The following is a 17,955-nucleotide window of genomic DNA, read 5'->3' as shown; positions in this document are numbered from 1 at the left end:
TTGGAACTATACTGTTGTGTTTTTAAAAATTTTTTGATAGGATGTGATATTACTAGCAAGGTCAGCATTTATTTAACCTTAAACTGAGTGGCCATTTCAGAGGACTACTAAGAGTCAGCTATATTGTTGTGTTTCTGGGGTAATGTATTGGCCAGACCAGCCAAAGACAGCTGATTTCCCTCTCTAAAGAGAAGGTCATTAACTCCAAAAACATGGATCTTGCAATTGTACTGTGAATATGTCAACATAAAATGGACAGCTGTAGTTAAATAATACAACTCATCAAGGACATTTAGGGATGGGAAGCAAATGCTGGCTTTACCACTGCCATTCTCATACCACAATTTTTTCTTTGTTTTAAAATACCTAATTTATGTGCATTCAGTTGTGAAATTACATTCATTTCTTTGCTTTGACAACTTCAGGGATGAAAACAAACTGTTGGCTTTTTTGAATAGCATAAGAAACTTGTGCGATACCTTTAAGGAAATGCACTCCTTAGGAATAACTTTGTATGCTGGAAATGTGAGAACAACACTGCCCCCTCCCACACCTAATATCTTTCCCTTACAACCCTACACCAACCGCACATCCTCTTTAAATCTGATTATGTTTGATTCTCTGTAAAAAAATTGAGATGTTCTGAAAAGTGGATAACAGTTGTATTATTTTTGAAAAACATTTCAAAAACATACACTTCTTGGCTATTTTCATTAAAACTAAAAATTGTGCATTATGTTTACATTTCGTTTTTAATGTTTTTTTTAACTTGGTGTCATGCTTTGAAAAAAATTCACTCTATCAGTTACAATCTGCTAAAACTTTGCACTACCATAAGTAGTTCTTTCCCTCTGTGTTCAGATAATTTAAGAAAATAACTTTAAGATTGACAGTCCAATAGTTTGCAAATGACCTGCCTAATTCTAGAATAGAATGATACAACGCTTTATTTTTCCAACAGGCCCTTGTTATTAGGAAACTGTTAGAGTATGCCCAGGCCCCACAGTCAAACCTTCAATATGGGCTGCTCTTAGTCTTGGGCATTTTTACAGCAGAACTGATACGTTCATGGTCATTTGCTCTGACCTGGGCTTTAAACTATCGAACTGGAACTCGACTCCGTGGAGCATTACTTACTTTGGCCTTTGAAAAAATACTTAAACTACGAAACACAAAAGATGTGTCAATTGGAGAAGTGAGTATTGCCTGTATTTTACTTATGAAAGCATTTTGTGTTTCTATTGATATTCATGAGGTAAAGAAGCAACTGAAACAGAATTGTCAGCAGAGAATCATACAATGAAATCTTTCTCACATAATACCACATGATCATATCCAAGACAGTCAGGAAGCATCATTCAGCATGAGCAAGCCTGTAAAATTTTATTTCAGCAACTCTGTCCTTGACTTGGTTTAATGTTAAATTGTAACTCTGCTTGAAGTTCTGATCCTGACTATTATGTATTCCTATGTATCATTTCTAGTATAATATAAAACAAAATGAGAATATAGCTATTGCAGAGATAAAGTTAAAAATCACACAACACCAGGTTATAGTCCAACAGGTTTAATTGGAAGCACACTAGCTTTCGGAGCGACGCTCCTTCATCAGGTGATTGTCACCTGAGCATCACTCCGAAAGCTAGTGTGCTTCCAATTAAACCTGTTGGACTATAACCTGGTGTTGTGTGATTTTTAACTTTGTACACCCCAGTCCAACACCGGCATCTCCGAATCATTGCAGAGATAAATTATGAATGAATAAGAATAAGCAAAGAAAGGAAGTTTCAAAGTATGGGTCAACCTGTGGCAAGTAGTAGGTCCCTCCCACTACCCTTCAACCATTCCATAAAATCCAGCCTTATATTTCAATATATAGAGTATTACAAATTAATGGAATTTAAAATGGAACAGAGCAAATGGAAAGGGAAAGAAAATTCACACTTTCTACCCACACTTAAAATGAATAGAGAAGGCTGTAAAGAGCACAGGTGGAAAATGGGAGACGATTAAATAGTTTATAACTCTTGACGTAACAGAAGACATTTGGGAAAAATTATAATCATAGTAATAAAGAAAGCAACACTGGAGGTCAGGTCACCCAAAAGCCTTTTAGTCCATTTCCTAATCACCAAGTCCCACGTTTCTAAAATTACTGTCTTTTCAAACCACCACCATATCCTTGCCACAGACTGAAAATTTAGAAATTCTTCATCTCGTTTTTGAATTTATTCATGGTATCAGGACTCAATAGATTCTTGACTTAGTCATTGCCTCTTGTGCCATCCACGTACACTCAATACTTCTCTAATAGCAATTAGTCATCCCTCACTTCTTTTATTCCTTCATTGGTGACCATTTGTTCAGCACTTATACACCTACTCCATGGATTCTCTACTCTCAGCCTTGCCTTTCATGTTCCAACATTTTGTTTTCTTGTGTGTCATAATCTCTGCATTTTCTTCTTTCCTCAAACTTAACATCCACTAAATCCCCAATTTCCAGTTCAGATCTTAACAGCTATTTTAATCACTAGAGTTTTCAACATTATTCAGTTACACAAATAACCTGAACAGAGTCTCTTCATAAATTTGTTGCAGGATAGAACATTGAATTTTTCATTCTCTTTCAGCTGGTGAACATCTGCTCAAATGATGGACAACGTCTTTTTGAAGTGGCCTCTGTTGGTTCCATGTTGACAGGAGGCCCCCTTGTCGCCATACTTGGAATCACCTACACTACATTGTTCCTTGGACCAACTGCCCTACTGGGATCAGCTGTTTTCATTCTGATCTATCCATTGCTGGTAGGCATTGTACATAGTTAATTTCTTTCCTACATTCTTCATGAGTTAGATTGAGGAGGAATTTAGATGAAAATAATAATGAAACAGTTTTTTTTTCTGTTTACATTTCACTTAGAGTTATTACAACAAAAAATACAATGGGATTACGTTGGGTAGTAGTTTGCAGGACCCTTTACAATCAGAGCTATAATATCCTAAGTGCATGACAAGATAATTCTTTCCAGGTAGTCCTCACTTAAAGTTGTGGTTGCATTCCTTTAAAAAATAATGATTAAGTCAATGACTAAGTGAAACCACTTAAAGGACTTTAAGTACCTTAAAGAAGTGGTTAGTGAGATGTTTAGTAAGATGGTTGATGCATTGGTTTTAATTTTCCAAAACTTGCCAGATTAAGAATAGGATCTATTTGATTACAAAATAGCAAACATAATCCTTTATTCAAAAAGGAAGAGAGATAGCAAGCAGGAAATTGCAGGTCTGTTAACTAAGTATCTGTCAAGGTGATAATGTTAGAAACTTTTATTAAAGATATTAAAGCAGGGTCTTCGAAAAAAAAATAAAGGTAACCAGGCAGCGTTGATATGGTTTTATGAACTGTAATCACGTTTAACTAATTAAATGGAGTCTTTGAAGAAATAGAATGTGTTATAAGTAAAGGGGATGCACTGTACTTAGATTTCTAGAGGACATTTGATGAGATGCCACATCAAAGATTATAGTGAAAACTAAGAGCTCACTGTGTAGAAGGTAACAGAGGTTTGGCTAGCTACTAGAAGTAATTTTCTCTTTGATAAGATGTAATGAGCAAGACGGGGCCTTAACTTCTTACAAAGGAGTTGAATAACTTAAAAGAAGGGACCAAAGGTATATTTGCTAAAATTTCTGATGACACAAAGATAAATAGAAAAGTAAGTTACAAAATGGACATAAGGTTACAAAGGGATATTGAAAGTGAGTGTGCAAAAAATCTGGTTAATGGAAGAAAATATAGGATTGTAGAGCTCTGAGATGCAAATAGATCTATGTGACTTTGTGCAAGAGTTGGGGAAGATTAGAATGCAGGAATAGCAAGTAATATGGGAAGCTTAATGAAACAATACTTCAGTTATACAGGACAATGGTGAGACTGTATCTGGAGGACTGTCTGCAGCATTGTTCCCTTAATTAAAGAAGGATGTAAATATGTTGGAAGAAGTTCAGAGAAGGATAATTGGATTAATATCTGGAATGGATGAGTTGTCTTTTGTGGGGAGGTGGACAAGCAAGACCTCTATCAAGTGCAGTTTTGAGGACTAAGAGGTAGTTTGATTGAAACATATAAGATCCTGAAATGTCTCGACGTGGAAAGGATATTTCATCTTGTGAGAAAATTTAGAACCAAAGTGTCACTGTTTAAAAATAAGGGATAACACATTCAAGTTAGTGATGAGAAGAAATTCCTCAAAAGTTGATGGAAGTAGGGTATTTTGTTACTGGAGGTTGGTGGGAATATACAGCCAATAGGATAATAGCTTTCTGAGCTTTCTTTACCGTAGCAGACTCATTACCATCACATGCTGGATATTTATGATTCATATTTGCTCTCTCCCTTTGTCTCTTTCTCTTTCATTTTCAACACTGGATCTCTCTGAAGTAGTCCATTTTAGCACTGGCCCTCTCTTGGCAATTAGTAAACAAAGCTGGTGCTAATGTTAGCATAGAAATAGAGAAGCGTGAAGGAAATGGAGTATAAAAGAACAGCGTTAAAATGAAAACAAAAATCAAGGAAATGTTACAGTGGCACAGTGGTTAGCACTGCTGCCTCACAGCTCCAGAGACCCGAGTTCAATTCCCGCCTCAGGCAACTGTCTGTGTGGAGTTTGCACATTCTCCCCGTGTCTGCATGGGTTTCCTCCATGTGGAGAAAGTGAGGTCTGCAGATGCTGGAGATCAGAGCTGGAAATGTGTTGCTGGAAAAGCCCTTCTTCAGGAATTCCTGAAGAAGGGCTTATGCCCGAAACGTCGATTCTCCTGTTCCCTGGATGCTGCCTGACCTGCTGCGCTTTTCCAGCAACACATTTCCAGCTCTTTCCTCCATGTGCTCCCACAGTCCAAAAATGTGCAGGTTAGGTGATTTGGCCTGGCTAAATTGTCCATAGTGTTAGGTGAAGGGGTAAATGTAGGGGAATGGATCTGGGTGGGTTGCTCTTTGGAAGGTCGGTGTGGACCTCTTGGGCCGAAGGGCCTGTTTCCACACTGTAAGTAATCTAAACTAATCTAAATGAGCGCTACCAGCTCCTGTATGTTTTCTATTTTCCATTTCTTGAAAACACTTTCTGTTCTATTCCAAGCTTTCCCAATCAATTTCCTTTTCATTGATAACCTGCCTCTTCCAATGTGGACCCTTCCTACCTTTCTCTAGTTCTTTTTCTCAACATTCTATCTCTTTATTACAATGTCATAATATTGTTAAAATAAATTTACATTATGCAATTAGAAATCGCATTTTTATTGTTCTTGAATAATGAATTGTTATGAGTTGGTTTAAAAGTTTAAACTTGGGTTGCATGAGTTAATGTAAAATAAATGATACTTGTAATACAGTTGATAATTAATGATGAATGTTCCTTTTGTCAATCTTGGGAGACTTAGCAGACAGCAGCCAATGATGTAGAAAATAAATAAAATGAACATATCATGACACAACTAATTGAGAATGATGAAAGAAGAAAAAACACTGTTTATGGATTATTTAATTTCAAATGCGAACAATGAAGATTTCAAAAGAAATACATGCTCTCCAAATGCAATGGTGTAACATTAGAAATGCAAAATCAGAAATAATTACAAATGACAACATTTTAATTTGATTGAACCTGACTGGAAATATTGTAAAACTAATCTAACACTATGTTTAACACTGGAAATGTTTGCAAATTTTCTACAGTATAATATCCTGTGTCCAATTGTTGTTTAATTACATCCCAAACACTATAATTTGATGATTTATTTAGCAGTTGAAAGAAATTTCAATGTTTTCAAAATACTTTAAAAATATTTTTGCACAAATGTTTTCACTTCCTGTCTGTGTAATAGATCTAGGATGAAAGAAATTACATAGTAAATGAGATGTAGAGGAATTTCCACATACATCAGGAAGAATAAGCCAATCCAGCTTTCAAGCATACTATCATAAGATTATGTATGATCTTATCATGGCCTGATCTCCAATTTACTGCTAGCCCAGCCGCTTCATAAAACTCAACAACCTTGAAGATCAGTTATCTGTCTTGACTCAATTGAATATACCAAATTACCAACTACCACTGTATTCTGACATAGAGTCATAGAGATGTACAGCATGGAAACAGACCCTTCGGTCCAACCTGTCTATGCCGACCAGATATCCCAACCCAATCTAGACCCACCTGCCAGTACCCAGCCCACATCCCCCCAAATCCTTCCTATTCATATACCCATCCAAATGCCTCTTAAATGTTGCAATTGTACCAGCCTCCACCACATCCTCTGGCAGCTCATTCCATACACGTACCACCCTCTGCGTGAAAAAGTTGCCCCTTAGGTCTCTTTTATATCTTTCCCCCCTCACCTTAAACCTATGTCCTCTAGTTCTGGACTCCCCGATCCCAGGGAAAAGACTTTGTCTATTTATCCTATCCATGCCCCTCATAATTTTGTAAACCCCTCAGCCTCCAATACTCCAGGGAAAACAGCCCCAGCCTGTTCAGCCTCTCCCTATAGCTCAAATCCTCCAACCCTGGCAACATCCTTGTAAATGTTTTCTGAACCCTTTCAAGTTTCACAACATCTTTCCAATAGGAAGGAGATCAGAATTGCATGCAATATTCCAACAGTGGCCTAACCAATGTCCTGTACAGCCTCAACATGACCTCCCAACTCCTGTACTCAATACTCTGACCAATAAAGGAAAGCATACCAAAAGCCGCCTTCACTATCCTATCTACCTGCGACTCCACTTTCAAGGAGCTATGAACCTGCAATCCAAGGTCTCTTTGTTCAGCAACACTCCCTAGGACCTTACCATTAAATGTATACGTCCTGCTAAGATCTGCTTTCCCAAAATGCAGCACCTCGCATTTATCTGAATTAAACTCCATCTGCCACTTCTCAGCCCATTGGCCCATCTGGTCCAGATCCTGTTGTAATCTGAGGTAACCCTCTTCGCTGTCCACTGCACCTCCAATTTTGGTGTCATCTGCAAACTTACAAACTGTACCTCTTGTGCTCACATCCAAATCCTTTACGTAAATGACAAAAAGTAGAGGACCCAGCACTGATCCTTGTGGCACTCCACTGGTCCTCCAATCTGAAAAACGACATAAAGAATTCCAAAGATTTACCATGCTCCAAGAGATGAAATTCCTCCTTGTTTCTGGCTTGTATGGGAGACATCTTATTCTGAAACCATATCACATAGTTCTCTCCTTATTTACACTGCCAAGCCCACTTTGAACCTATGTTTCCTGTTCTTTACTAGTCCTCTAATCATGCTAGTATATTACAAACAAGAATCTGAATTCATCTTGTGTTGAAAGCCTGTATGTGGCACTTTGCTAAATGCCTTTGAAATTCAAAGACACTAATTACACTTACTGCTTCTCTATCTACCCAGTTTTGACATCCTTGAAGAACTTTAATGAAAATGTGAAACACAATTTTGCTCTCAGAAGATAACGTTGAATCCGTGTATTCGTATTATCATATTTTTAAATGGCCTTTTCTATTTCCTTAATAATGGATTCCAGATGATAATGTGGCTGTCTGTCATTTCCTGTTTTCTTCTTTCACGAATAATGGTGTTACAGTTGCAGTTTTCCAGTCGGCTGGAAATCAACAACTAATAACCTACTATCTCTGCAATTATTTCTTTTTCATAGGATGCAGACAATCAGGTCCAGGGAATTTGTCAGACTCTAAATACTATTAATATTTCTGGTCCGTATCTCTAGTGCTCGTGTTCTTTTTCTTTAAGTGCTTCCTCCATTTTTCCCCTTATAAAGAACATGCAAATAGTTAAGGTTATGAAGAAAGGGAGGATCATGTGTAGGTATTGCCTTGAGTTTTCCTTCAGGGGTATTTCATCTGATGTGGTAATGCTTATGCTAGCCCTTGCAACATAAGAAACTCAATATTATACTATTGAAGAATCTGACAGACATTTATTATAGCTAACCATTGTATACAAGCATTATATTCTCAGCACATAAGTGTCTGGGCTATATTAAGCTATTATGTTACGTAGAGCAGTATGCTTCTAATAGCATGTCATGTTTCAAGTAATCTAGGAATAAGATGGAGTGCGAGACCTTCATTCTCTCCAGTTACGTTTTTTGATACAGTGATGACATACTGGAATACTGCATCATAAAACATTACACAACAGATTCAAAACACCACCTTGTATGTCAAGTCTGAAACTTGGGCCACTAAGGGCCCAGGGAGTCAATTAGCTCATTTAGTTGACAAGTGTTTTGCAGTGCAATGTAATGCTAACAGCGTGGGTTCAATTCTCACACAGGCTGAGGTTGCCATGAAGGACTCTCCCTCTCAACCTCTCCCCTCGCCTAAGGTTTAATGACCCTCAGGTTAAACTACCATCAGTCATCTCTGCATAATGAGCGAGCAGCCCTATGATTTGGTAAGACTAGAAAATGAATTGGACTCACCATATAAAGTCAATAGTCACAACAACAGGTTAGAGGCTAAGAATCTTGCAGCAGTTTACTTAACTCCTGACTTCCCAAAGCCTGTCCACCATCCACAAGACATGAGTCAGGAATGCGATAATATACTCCCCACTTGCCTGGATGAGTGTAGCTTCATCAACACTCAAGAAACCAGACACTATCCAGGACAAAGCAGCTTGTTTTGCACCACAAACATTCAGTCCTTCCACTACCACTCAGTAGCAATAATATGTGCTATGTACAAGATGCACTTCAAGATATTCACCAAGATTCCTTCAACAGCACTTTTCAAATCCACAATGACTTCTGTCTGGAAGGAGAAAGGCAGCAGCTATGTGGAAACATCACCACCTGCAATTTCCCCTCCAACCCACTCACCGAGGGGTCTTTTTCCAAGCTGTGTAACTCTATGACTCGATGATTCTATAAGTGCCTCTGAACAACTGAACACCCAGGGAATGTTCAAGCAAACTCATCATAGTTTAGTTATTGTGCACCCTACATGCTGAGCTTTCCTATCTGTGGTTGGGGAGGTTGAGACTTTTTACATAGGCATTATTTGCAAGGTATTTAATTGTAGGCATTAGTTGTAGCCATTAATTGTAGATGTTACTATCCACAATCTTATGATTCATATAAATGCCCATTCCCATTTAATACACGATTGTAGGAAGATGAGGATTCTACCGGAAGTCTCTCACTCCCTTATTCATTCACATGCTCTTTGCTTCTCTGGTCTTTTTAACACTTGTTTCCATTGTTTGCTGCAAAAATCATTGACATTATCTAACCACCTACTATTTTCTTTTTAGTAGCTTATTGCCATTTCATTGCTATTTCAACCTCATTTTGATCCATTTTCTTTTTCCCTTCCCATGCTATTGATCAGTTTTTTCCCCCCAAAATACATCTTGATGTCAATTTTTCAGTTCTGAAAAGGAGCCAAGTTTGATCTTGTCTTCTCACCTCAGATACTGACTGACCTGTTGTGTGTTTACCAGCACTTCCTGTTTTTGTTGCATGTGAATACTGGTTTGTTTATCAAATGTTATTTGAGGCTTAACCTTTTCAGTACTCGAGTATTGTTCTCACCTTTACACGTGGTTACATGCCTGGTTGCCATTTTTATCATCCAAGTTTGCTGAGGTAGCAATCTCATGTGATAGGAGAAAGTGAGGACTGCAGATGCTGGAGATCAGAGCTGAAAATGTGTTGCTGGAAAAGCGCAGCAGGTCAGGCAGCATCCAAGGAGCAGGAGAATCGACATTTCAGGCATGAGCCCTTCTTCAGCCCTTCTTTCTTGAAGAAGGGCTCATGCTCGAAACGTCGAATCTCATGTGATAGCACAAGTAATGTATGTGCTTAGAGGACATGGTTATAAAAAAGACCCAAATACTTACTTACTTCCTTATGGACTTATCACCTTAGCTTTATTTCTGTCTTAATATTGATGGCAATGTTCTTTTCTCCTGTTTTCCCAGATGTTTATGTCTAGGTTGACAAGTTATTTCAGAAAACAATGTATTGTCATCACTGACAGTCGAGTGTGCCTGATGAATGAGATTCTAAACTACATCAAGTTCATCAAGATGTACACCTGGGAAAAATTGTTTGCTGAGAAGGTTCACCGTAAGTTTATTGTGAGAACCAACGGTTTTTTAAAAAAACTTTATTTTCAGTGTTTCTGGTGTATTCTGTTCATCTCTAATTATCCCACAGAGGCAGTGCATTTATTGGTTTGGTAAAACAGCATGATATTGAGGGGATGGTTACACATCAAGCATTTTAGTGCACAGGTCTGATCACATACAGATCAGACTGGGTAAAGCCAGAAGGATCTTTTTATGAAAGAACACTAGTGAAACAGTTGAGTATATTTTTAAATAAAAATCCTACAACTTAAACAGCTGGATCACCGAATTCGATATCATAATCACTGCATTACGAAGTCAGAAGTCACACAACACCAGTTTATAGTCCAACAGGTTCATTTGAAATCACAAGCTTTCAGAGCGCTGCTCCTTCGTCAGGTGAAGTCACTTTCATTTGGTGTTGTGTGACTTTTGACTTTGTCTCCATCAGTTCAACACTAGCATATCCACATCATGACAACATTATGATGAAACTTAGTTGTACTGAATTCTGTGTTTTTAACAATCTATTAATAATATTCAACTTTATCAACTTTATACCCTTTATATAGAAATGGGATTGTGTAGCCTTGCGGAATGTATCACAGGATTTTCTCATGCAAGGACCTTTTTTGATACAATGGATGTCGTATCTGTCCATGGTATATTTTGCGGTATCTTTTTAGTATCTTTACTTACTGGTCTTTCTTACACAAATCTTAAATCTTTATTATGCTTTATAATATATTCTAAAGCAAGATGGTCTTCTGATTCACTTCAAAATCTGCCCAGTGCCATTTCAAGTTTTATTGCTAAACATGTTTCAATAGACATTCCACTTATAGGAAGGCTAGAACTAGTGCGTGCAGTTTAAGGGCGTTGGCTCAGTGGTTAATGGATGTAAGTTTGCTCACTAAGCTGGAAGGTTCGTTTTCAGACATTTCATCACCATACCAGGTAACATCATCAATGAGCCTCTGGTGAAGCGCAGGTGTTATGCCCCGCTTTCTATTTATGTGTTTAGTTTCCTTGGGTTGGTGATGTCATTTCTCGTGTTGGTGATGTAATTTCTTGTTCTTTTTCTCAGAGGGTGGTAGATGGGGTTTAAATCGATATGTTTGTTGTTAGAGTTCTGGTTGGAATGCCATGCTTCTACGAGTTCTCCTGCATGTCTCTGTTTGCCCTGTCTTAGGAGGCTCACTGATGATGTTACCTAGTATGGTGATGAAAAGTCTGACAATGAACCTTACAGCTCAGCGAGCAAACGTACATCCAAAACCTCAACCTGAGTTACAAATCTTCTCAAAGCTCTGTTTGATTCCAGTCTTGGGCAACTGTCTGTTTGCATGTTCTCCCTGAATGGGTTTCCTCTGGGTGCTCTGGTTTCCTCCCACAGTCCAAAGATGTGCAGGTTAGGTGGATAGGCCATGCTGTAGTTTTCAGGGATGTGTAGGCTAGCTGGGTTAGCTGTGGGAAATGCAGGGTTAGAGGGATAGGGTGGGTCTGGGTGGGATCCTGTTTGGTGGGTTGGTGTGGACTCAATTGTCCAAATGGCCTGCTTCCACACTGAGGGGATCCTGTTAATAAGAGGCCTCTTCTAAAGACAGAAATTAGGATTTTTTTATCTCACAGGGATCATTAACTTGTTCATAGATTCATAGGTTGACTTGAGGCTGGCATAAGGTTAACACCAGATAAATGTTTTCTCTTCTGGAGGTGACTAGAACTAGAAGATGCATTTTAAAAATAAGAATCTCCCTTTTAAGTTGGAAATGAGATGTTTTGTTAGTCTGTAGAATTTTCTTCCTCAGAAACAGTAAAAGCTGAGTTATTAAATTTATCGATTTTTAATAAGCAAGGAAGTTGAGACTTATTGGAGAGTGGCAGGCCTGTGGAGTTGAAACCATAATCAGATCAATGACAATGTTATTGAATAATGGAGCAACCTCAAAAGGCTGAATACTCTGCTCCTGCTGACAAATCTTATGATCCCACAGGGTACATTGCACCATGTTGGAGGTATGGGTAGGTGCTTGAGCAGAGCTTGGCATGGAGAGAATAAGGTATTACATGAGATGACATAGGTGACATATTTTGGCATGCATGGAGTGTGTGAGTTGATGAGGGATTGTGAGGCATGAGGACTGGAGAGATGTTTTATGCTTTATTCATTTTAAATTTGTAGGGCTGAGATATGTCTTAAACGCAGCTTGTTTCTGCATCTGGCATCCTCTCGAGATCCACTACTCGACTTCTAATGTAGCGTTTTCGATCAATAGTTTAATGATCCGGCAGCCATTTGTTTTAAAGGTCAGGTATATCAACAGCTTAGTAAGCACTCATCAAGGATTGATTAACTCTTGTGGATTAGTTTCCTTAGAACTGTAAACATATTTAAGTTATGAAGTAGATGTTCAAAGATTTCTGTGTGTACAACTTGAAAACTCATAGCAGACATATTTGCAGTGTTGCATATACATGGAGTCCTTAAAGGCAACCTCTTTTACAGGCAGGATACACATACAACATTCCCCTCCTTTTCCAAAGAAAGTTTTAACTATCAACAATAGCAACTCAGGCTATGAGTATTTATAATGGATAGACAGAGATCATGTTGGTAATTTTATCTTGGTCTGCCTTCAATTTCCACAGTCATCAGTGACATTACCTGTTGTTCCTGTTTGTGTTATCAAATGCTTATTTCATGGATTGCATTTGCTGTTCCAGAATTTGCTTATCCGGGTTCATGATAGCCAGCTTTTGTTCCAGATTGACCACCAACTGATCACATTTGTCAAGCTACTTCAATGGTTCAAATCTTCTAGCGTATTTTGAAGCTTCTGATTTGCATTTTGGATTCTTTTATTTCTGTAAAGGTTGTAGCCTTCTATTGTTCCAGCATATTATCATAACCTTTTCTAATAACTGTCCAGTCTCTTCACAATTTTGTTTCCTTGAAATTCTTTTTGAAGTCTTGCCTTTTCTCATGTATTTTATTTCGATTTCTACTTTGTCCTGTTATTTTCTTTTACTTCTGTTATTTTCTTTGGTGGCATTATTTCTGAAATGACTATCTCAAAAATAGTCTTCAACTCCTGTGTATGTAACTTGCAACCACATAGCAAACTGGCATGCAGAGTCGCAACATATTGTACACTCAGTTCATTGTGTACTTAAAGGTAAACTCTCTTAAAGAATCAATTTAAAAATCACACAACACCAGGTCATAGTCCAACAAGTTTATTTGGAAGTAAGTGCACTGCTTCTTCATCAGGTAGCTGTGGAACAGATCATAAGACACAGAATTTATAGCAAAAGATTACAGTGTCATGCAACTGAAACGATCTACTGAACAAACCTAGATTGTTGTACAGTCTTTCATCATTTAGAAGGGGTTGCAGGTTTCAGTTCATTAATATATAAATCCCAGAACTTCTTTTAAGTCACATTCTCAAGATAACTTAAGGTTGTATTAAAACAAAAGTGACATCTCAGCTCAGACAATGCATTAAAGGTGTAAGGTTAGAATCTGTCTGTGTCCCAATCATGAGTTAGACTGGTTCTATTTCCAAAGTAGGAATTTATAATATTTATATGGATTGATTGCCTGCATTGACTGTCTGCAGGTTGTGCACTTTTTGAGCAAAATAGAATGTATCAGCAAATACAATTCTGCAAATGCAAATTTACCCCATAGACTTGTATGTGTGTGCATGAGAGAGAGAAAGAGAGTGAATATGTGCATGAAACATTTTTATAAAACCTTAAGTTATCTCAAGAATGTGACTTAAAAGTTCTAGAATTTATATATTAATGAGCTGAAACCTGCAACCCATTCTCAAAGATGAAAGACTTAACAGCAATTTAGGTTTGTTCAACATATCATTTGACTTGCGTAACTCTGTAATTTTTTGCTGAGATAGTCATTTCAGAAATAATGATGAAGGAGCAGCGCTCTGAAAGCTAGTGCTTCCAAATAAACATGTTGGACTATTGCCTGGTATTGTGTGATTTATAACTTAGTTCACCCCAGTCCAACACTGACTCCTCCACAACATCTCTTAAAATTGAGGCATGTGTACAACAGTGTTTACAGAGTTGACACTTAGTGTCATTTAGTAGGGAAGCAGACCCTTCAGTCCAACCAGTCTATACTGACCATAATCCCAAACTAAACTAATCCCATGTAAGTGCAATTGGCTATTATTCCTCCAAACATTTCTTATTCTGTCTTTTCAACATTGTACCCACATCCAACAGTTCCTCTGGAAGTTATTCCACAGCAATCCACTCTGTGTGAGAAAATTGTTGCTGACACCAGAGGGAGAATCGAATTTTCCTCTGTCCAAATTACTATAGGATGTCTGATTTTGTATGGCCACCTATTTACATCCCCACTCAGTGTTAAGACTCTGATTTATTTTTATTATTCATTGTGCCAGCTATTATCTCAAGCATTTATTTTCTGAAAACATTTGAAAGAATCACTGATGCTAAAGTAAATGTGAATGTATACATATTTCAATAACATTTCATAGAACTGAAGTATATTCAAGCTGAGTGTAAACATCTTAAAAATAACATGTAGAGATACTTATAATGCCTGATGCAACATCAAAAGTTTTAAGACAAAGATTTGTTTGTTCCTTTTTGAAACTATTTATTATCTTATATATTATTCCAAAAATTTGTGTAATTATATAATGAATCAATAAGTACTCCAGTTAATTTATTTCAGAAGTTTATCATACTTAAATTTGAAAAGAAAGTTCCAATTGATTTCTTGGTCCGAACTTCATCACCTTTAACTTCTGAACCCTGAAACTCTTATCAATTGAACGTGTTTTTTTTGGATCATTTGGAAATGACAGTTCATTCTGTTTTCTTTTACAGTGATCAGAAATAGAGAGAGACATTTTCTGGAGAAAGCAGGCTATGTGCAGAGCGTCACAGTTGGAGTAGCTCCCATTGTGGTTGTAGTATCCAGTAGCTGCACATTCACCCTTCACATGGCAATGGGATATGATCTCACTGCAGCTCAGGTTAGCACAATCACAGTCCTGGTTAGTAGAACTTTAAAGACGTCCTGCATTTTATAAGTGCTTTTCATGATGTCAAAACATCGCAAAATACTTTACTGATAATAAAACGTTTCAAATATTTTCGCTGTAGGGAAGATGATGCCAATTTTTCATACATTAAGGTCCTATATGTAGCAGTATAATAATGACAAGAACATTTTTTTTAATGTTCATTGAGAAGTAACTGTTGACCAGGACCTTGGAGATACCACTCTTGCTCTTCAATAAGATAATGACATTGGTCCTTTAATGTCACCCATGGGGAGTATATCACATTCAAAAGATGGCACTTCCATCAGTGCAGCAGTGCTGTGGAATTTGCCAGCTATATTTTTGGATTCAAGCGCCTGGATACAATTTGAGCTCACAATCCTCTGGCTTATTTGCAACAGGCCTACCAACTCAGCCACAGTAGTAACCCAAATAATATCTGGTAATGTGGTAACTTCTTCAGCTCCATGCTGAAGGTTTTTTTTTTGGTTATTGTGGATTATGATTATGTTGTAATTGGAACCAGGTAGACCTCATTAGTTGTAAAGTTCTTAATTGGTGTTATTAACCTAGGCCAATCAGGAAAGCCTTGGCTGACCAATATAACCAGGACATTAGAAGGTCCTCGGTTGAGGACTGACTCAAAAAAAACAAGAGAGGGAGGACTAAGCACTACTGCTGTTTGGCGGTAGTGTGGAGGTTTATATGTCAGAATAAATCTATGAAAAAAAATATAAACAGGAAATTAGAATCTTCTCAGTTGAGGACTGACTCCAAGGTGGCTGGCCACAGCCAGTGTACTATGCACTTGTAAGTAAAGGATGACTTGGTGGTGGGACCCAGCTTCTATGCAGTTATTTCAGATTAGTTAGCCAACAATTGAACCCATACTTTGATTTTACATATGTGACATTATATCCTTAGCCATGACCTCAGTGAAATTTGTGCTTTTGAAGAAACATAAATACATCTAAATGGCATCTGGTCAGATGATGGGGAATCTGTGTGGGTGGAGTTGAGGAATAACAAAGGCAAAAAAAAACATAATGGGAATTATGTACAGACCTCCCAGCAGTGGCCAGGACCAGGGGCGCAAGATGCACAGGAAATAGATAGGGCATGTCAGAAAGGCAAGGTCATGGTGATCATGGGGGACTTCAATATGCAAATGGACTAGGTGAAAAACATTGTCGGTAGATCCAAAGAAAGGGAATTCATGGAATGCTTACAGGATGGCTTGTTGGAACAGCTTGTGATGGAGCCGACAAGGGAGCAGGCTATTCTGGACTTAGTGCTATGTAATGAACCAGACGTTATAAAAGATCTTAAAGTAAGGGAACACTTAGGAGGCAGCGATTGTAATATGGTAGAGTTCAGTCTACAGTTTGAAAGAGAGAAGGCAAAATTGGACATAATGGTGTTGCAGTTAAATAAAGGTAATTACAAGGGCATGAGAGAGGAACTGACGAAAATCGACTGGAAGCAGAGCCTAGTGGGGAAGATAGTAGAGCAACAATGGCAGGTGTTTCTGACTGTATTTGAGGACACAGTACAAAGTTTCATCCCAAAGAAAAGAAAGATTATCTGGAGGTGGGGGGAGGGGGGAACCATGGCTGACAAAGGAAGTCGGGAAATGTATTAAAGATAAAGAGAGAGCCTATAAAGTGGCCAAGAGCACTGGGAAATCAGAAGATTGGGAAGACTACAAAAACAAGCAGAGGATAACAAAGAGAGAAATAAGAAAGGAGAAAGTGAGGACTGCAGATGCTGGAGATCAGAGCTGAAAATGTGTTGCTGGAAAAGCGCAGCAGGTCAGGCAGCATCCAAGGAGCAGGAGAATTGACATTTCGGGCATAAGCCCTTCAGGAATCCGAAAGAAATAAGAAAGGAAAGGATCAAATATGAAGGTAAGCTAGCCAGTAATATTAGGAATTATAGAAAAAGTTCCTTTCAATACATAAGAAACAAGCGAGAGGCAAAAGTAGAAATTGGGCAAATTGATGCAGGAAAGTTAGTGAAGGGAGATAAGGAAATAGCTGAAGAACTTAATAAATACTTTGTGTCAGTCTTCGCATTGGAAGACATGAGTAATATCCCAACAATTAAGGAGAGTTGGGGACAGAGTTGAGTATGGTAGCCATTACAAAAGAGTGAAAAAAAGATGAAAATGTCTAAAAATTGATAAACCTCCTGGCCCCATTGGGCTACATCCACGAGTTCTGAGGGATGTGGCTGAGGAAATAGCAGATGCGTTGGTTGTGATTTTTCAAAAATCACTGGAGTCAGGGGAAGTCCCAGTTGATTGGAAAATCGCTGTTGTAACCCCCATGTTCAAGAAAGGATCAAGACAAAAGATGGAAAATTATAGGTTGATTAGCCTAACCTCGATTGTAGGATAAATTCTAGAATCCATTGTTAAGGATGAGATTTCTAAGTTCTTGGAAGCTTAGGGTCAGATTAGAACAAGTCAGCATGGATTTAGTAAGGGGAGGTCGTGCCTGACAAACCTGTTAGAATTCTTTGAAGAGGTAACAAGTAGGTTAGACCAGGGAAACCTAGTGGATGTTATCTATCTTTTGATAAGGTGCCTCATGGGAGGCTGCTGAGTAAGGTGAGGGCCCATGGTGTGCAAGGTGAGCTACTGACATGGATTGAGGATTGGCTGTCTGACAGAAGTTGGGAATAAAGGTTCTTATTCAGAATGGCAGCTAGTGACAAGTGGTGACCCACAGGGCTCA

General features: G+C 38.1%; 1 protein-coding gene across 6 annotated transcripts in view; it reads left to right on the top strand.

Moving 5' to 3' along the window:
* Nucleotides 1–17,955, top strand: part of LOC122557198 (ATP-binding cassette sub-family C member 5-like) — a 190,985-nt gene that overhangs the window by 50,260 nt on the left and 122,770 nt on the right. For all 6 annotated transcript variants that reach the window (XM_087992076.1, XM_087992080.1, XM_087992077.1 and 3 more), the window contains 4 exons: nucleotides 962–1,195; nucleotides 2,633–2,806; nucleotides 9,996–10,143; nucleotides 15,039–15,187. In XM_087992076.1, the coding sequence (XP_087848202.1) occupies nucleotides 962–1,195; nucleotides 2,633–2,806; nucleotides 9,996–10,143; nucleotides 15,039–15,187 (705 nt within the window). The remainder of the gene's footprint in view (nucleotides 1–961; nucleotides 1,196–2,632; nucleotides 2,807–9,995; nucleotides 10,144–15,038; nucleotides 15,188–17,955) is intronic.

The sequence above is a fragment of the Chiloscyllium plagiosum genome, unplaced genomic scaffold, assembly GCF_037043375.1.
Source record: "Chiloscyllium plagiosum isolate Xiang-an unplaced genomic scaffold, Cpla_swu_hap1 HiC_scaffold_11, whole genome shotgun sequence".
Lineage (NCBI taxonomy): Eukaryota > Metazoa > Chordata > Chondrichthyes > Orectolobiformes > Hemiscylliidae > Chiloscyllium > Chiloscyllium plagiosum.
This window is presented reverse-complemented; position numbering and strand designations above follow the sequence as displayed.